The 4391-nt window shown below is 46.6% G+C and overlaps 1 protein-coding gene across 1 annotated transcript; it reads right to left on the bottom strand.

Moving 5' to 3' along the window:
• Positions 1-565: 565 nt before the first annotated feature.
• On the bottom strand, positions 566-4151 carry LOC120650072 (eukaryotic translation initiation factor 5). The gene is made up of 2 exons (XM_039927125.1): positions 3889-4151; positions 566-2515 (listed from the first exon to the last, which is right to left on the bottom strand). The coding sequence occupies exon 2, from the start codon at positions 2223-2225 to the stop codon at positions 852-854; it is 1374 nt and encodes a 457-aa protein (XP_039783059.1). The 5' UTR covers positions 2226-2515; positions 3889-4151; the 3' UTR covers positions 566-851.
• Between the last annotated feature and the right edge of the window lie 240 nt (positions 4152-4391).

Below are 4391 nucleotides of genomic sequence, written 5' to 3'. Positions count from 1 at the left end.
TAATAGATGCAAGTTGCTACTTCATAGTGGCCAGAAAATATTTGGCAGGAGTGACGGGTGCTTTTTTCTTTAAATTGCTAATGGAGCTAAACCTAAGCTAATGAGAGTTAATCAAAGACTAATATACTCTAATGACTAGTTAGCTTGTGTAATTAGATCAATAATTATTTCAAATTTAATCCTACTATTTGGCATTTGGCATGGGAACAAGCTACAGTTTAGCCACTGAATCGAAGCACATTCCGAGTCTCGTTAGCAACGTAGGTGGATATTCACTAACAATTTGGTTAGCACTTCGTACTACTTCAAAGGCTCATCTGTCAGACAACTATAGTATTAGATGCACTAGTATTATCTAACATAGGAGTATGGGTTGGAAATTTTTTTAAATAAAACTTCTATTGGACTTCTTATCTACGCCGAGGAGTCTAGAATTGTAGTGATATTTTTTGTTATATTATGAGACAAAAGCTTCAGGAGGGCTGAAACTGGTTTTCTGGAATCATTGTCACAAAACAACAAATCCGAACAACCCCTAAAGCATGAGACAAATAAACAATCCACAGGTGAAATAGGTAAACCGCAACTTCCAATAAACATCACTCTGAATGTAGCAGAAAACGGGCACACGACACCACAAGCAACTAACCACAGAAAGTACGCTGCTTACACACTCGCATAACGCAGTTCATACAAACACCAATTGTTCAGACTGGACGCAAAAGACTGACACCATCACATATGACACCAACAATAACACACGAGATAAGACAACCACGACACAAGCAAGACACAGATAAATAGTAGTAACGGAGTGCTGTGAGATCAAAGCAGTGCCGCATCCACAGGCCTCACTCATCATCCTCTTCTTCAGACTCAGCGCTCTGGAGCCACTCCACAAACGGCTTGGCATTCTTCACGACCTGGGAGTTCTTGCCAGCAGCCACGGCGGCATTGTACCACTCCACGATGGTTTCCTCCTCCAGCACATCTCCATCGTACAGGGCTTTCAGAACGACCGGGACCTCCTTAAGTGCCTCGGGGCTGCACTTGCCACCAAAAGACTCAATGGCCTGGACCAGGACAGTCTGGGCACCCTCATCAGGCACAGCTGCGGCAAGGTACTTCTTGTTCTTCACCACCTCCTTTGCAAATCCCTTGCCCACTCCATCAAAGAGAGCCTCAAGGAGAGCATTCATCACATCCTGGGGAGGGAGGGCTGAGGATGCCAGCACGCCCTTGAGCTGAGGGGGTGTTGCAGCACTTCCCAAGCTAGCCTTGATGTCTCCAACCAGTTCATTGTAGGGACTGGGCTTAGTGACGGTTGGCTCAGAGCTCTCTTGGGCTTTCGCAGAACCATTAGCAGTGGCTTCTTTAGGGGTGGCCTGCTTCGTCTTCTTCTCAGTCTCATCAGTGGACAGCATCACCATCTCAGCAGTTGCCGCACTCAGTTGCTCCTGCATGCGTTGTTTTGCAGCCTCCAAAGAAGTGTCGGTCTGCCACTTGACATCATCATCATCATCATCCTCGTCTGCAGCTGCATTGTCACCATCACGACTGCGAGTTGGAGACGTTGAATGATCTTCATCGGAGCCAGCAGCAACAGCTGCAGCAGCAGCCTTCTTCTTTGAAACCTTAGCTGTTGATTCCTTGGAAGATGCACCTTTCTTCTTTGCATCCTTCTTCAGTTTCTTCTGCTCCTCATCAGCAGCCTCACCTTCCTTCAGACGCTCCTTCTCAGCTCTCCTCATCGCCTTCTTATCTTTTCCTCCCTTCTTCTGTTCAGGTGGGTTCTTCAGGATAAAGGTTGTGAGCTTGTCCCTCATGTCAACATCTGAGACGAAGCCACAGGCAGCACATTTCAGTGATATCATCTGGGTCTTGGAAATGAGAATCTCAGTCTCAGGGTTGCCACACCCATAACACTGGACATACTTCTTGATGAACACCTCAAGGAGACCAGCCAGCTTTGAAGTGTCATGAGCCCCATTAACCAAGGAAATTCCTGTCTTCTCATCAAACTTAGACTGTGCGCCAAGCTCACACCCAAAGTATTTGGTTGTGTAGGAAGCTGGCCTGGCAAGTGCTTTTGCAATATCAACCATGTTCACAATATTTGTCTTGATGCCATTACCACGCCCTTCTATTTTGGTAATCATCCGGGGCATCTTGTACCTGTAGAAGGCATCATCCCTGTTTGAAGCACCAATGTTTTGCAGCGCCATCTTGGATAAAGATTTCTGAAGCAGATGCTATCAGATGTGGAAGAATCCTGAACCGAGAGTAACTGCTGATCCTTGGAGAAAACCAGGCTGACTCTGAGCACCAGCAAAAGACACCTCAGAACAAGATGACCAGATGGGCTCTTGATGCATGCAGTGGAATGGAAGCTTGTGCCTTTTTCTCGTTGCACGAGAATACTCTCCCAACAATCCCAAATAAAGCAAAGATTGTTCAGACATAAAAGAAGCAGCAACACCTAAGCCCTCCACTTTGTCAGACTGCAGCCTGCTACCTGTTTTAGTACAAATAGAGGAACAAATGTCAGTGGTCAAGTATGATTGATAAAATTTGTCAAGGTAAAAGGCAAATCATCACACCATACCATAACAAGGAATACTGTGTGAACTATCAAACATTACATCAGAAGGCACCCAAATCTAAATCTCCAAATGAGGCGCAACAGCATAAATTACATTGCATATACCACACAAATAGACATTAGAGTTTCTACAGCCTATACAACAACACTCCAGTCTTACCACAATCAGAACTGTGCCGAAATAACATACCCAGGACTAAAACTAAAGGAGATAGTAAACAGAAAAATCCATGACTTGGCAACAAAACCACCAAAACCTTACACGATCCCACAGCTACAGTGATGTTATACTAATTCAGTAGTACAGCAAGACATTACCAGGTTTATTCCTCAACGTGAGTAAGTACATCACATATGCTTAGCAAATAATGAATTTATGTTGCATTTGTAAAAGCAATGGCAAGAAAATACAAAACATAATAAATAACAAAATATGCAAGTGGTGAAGCTGGCAATCAGAACAAATCAGCAAACGAGTAAAATTGAAAGTGCATTTATGCCCTCCCACACTATAACAGATAGGCAAAATATTGTGCATCAAAAAGAGACCAGCAATTCCAGTACAGACAACAAAACAGAGCAAAATAAAAAACCACAGCAGCACTAAATCGTTTAATCACTTCCGCTGTAACATCCAACAAAATATTAATGACTTGAAATAGCTAGAATAACCACGTTGCACACGCTAGATGAAAATTAGAATTCCAATCTCCCTATCAGAACAGTTCCTAAAGAGCTAAGCTACGCAGGACTCACAGTTCCTATCTACACGATTGAAAATTACATCGACCTGACGTAGAACCATATCCCACCTAAACCCAATACATGGATTGCTACCAAAACCAACACCAATAAATACTAGTGCCAAGCTGTCACGAAACCACTCAAACCCTAGCTTACGCCGACATCACAACCACCACCTACGAAATTAACTCCAGGGTCTGGAACTCTGAATCCGGCAGCATCGCGCCCAGATCCGACGATCAGGACGCCCAGGCTACCACCCCGCGACCGCAAATCGAGCATACCAGTCCCAGTTCGCCGACGGCCAACGCCGCGCCCACCAGCTACCCGAACCAAGCGACCGGCAACCAGCGCGAACACCCTTGCTCCGGCGCCGCCGGCTGAAACCGATAAATCCGATAAGGGGAACACAGGATCCGAAGCCTGGAGAGGCCGCTACCTACCTAACCCCCGCGGATCGGATCGAATCGAATCGGAACGGAACGAGCATAGCAAGCAATCAACGAGCCAAGCCGTGGACGGACGGGCGCGCGGGTGCTCACCTCGGCGGCGGGGCGGAGATCTGGAGGGGGCGACGGCGAGCAGGGCCGGGGCGCGATTAGGGCGAGCGGTTGCGGGGAACGGCGGCGAGGCGATGGAGTGCAGGGGAGGGGTGGAGGCGGGCGGCTTTTATGGGGGAAGACGCGCAGGGGCAAAGCAAAGCGAGCTAGGGCTGCCGCTGCCGCTGCCGTATCCGGCTTGCCTTCTTTAATTTTTTTTCTCGAGTTTTTTTTTTCCTTCGCGTTTTCGGTGTGGTGTGCTCTGGCCTGGGGTTGGCTTCTCGTCCGCTTCCGAAAACTGCTTTGCGTTCTGAGTTGTGTGGCCGGTAGGACCGTGTTGAATAATCTTCCACAAAATATCTGACGAAACTTGGGGGGCCACTGTAAGTCGGTACTAGAATTAAGGGAAATTAACATCAAATTTCGAAGAAACTTTTGAACGAGTGTCTCGTGTAAAAATGAATGCTTAGGGAGGGGAAAATGTTGGAAAACAAGTTCCAGTGATA

The sequence above is a fragment of the Panicum virgatum genome, chromosome 1K (genome assembly GCF_016808335.1).
Source record: "Panicum virgatum strain AP13 chromosome 1K, P.virgatum_v5, whole genome shotgun sequence".
NCBI classification, from domain to species: domain Eukaryota; kingdom Viridiplantae; phylum Streptophyta; class Magnoliopsida; order Poales; family Poaceae; genus Panicum; species Panicum virgatum.
This window is presented reverse-complemented; position numbering and strand designations above follow the sequence as displayed.

Coding starts and splice junctions, on each gene's coding strand:
- LOC120650072 (XM_039927125.1), bottom strand. CDS start 2,225: ATGGCGCTGCAAAACATTGGTGCTTCAAACAGGGATGATGCCTTCTAC.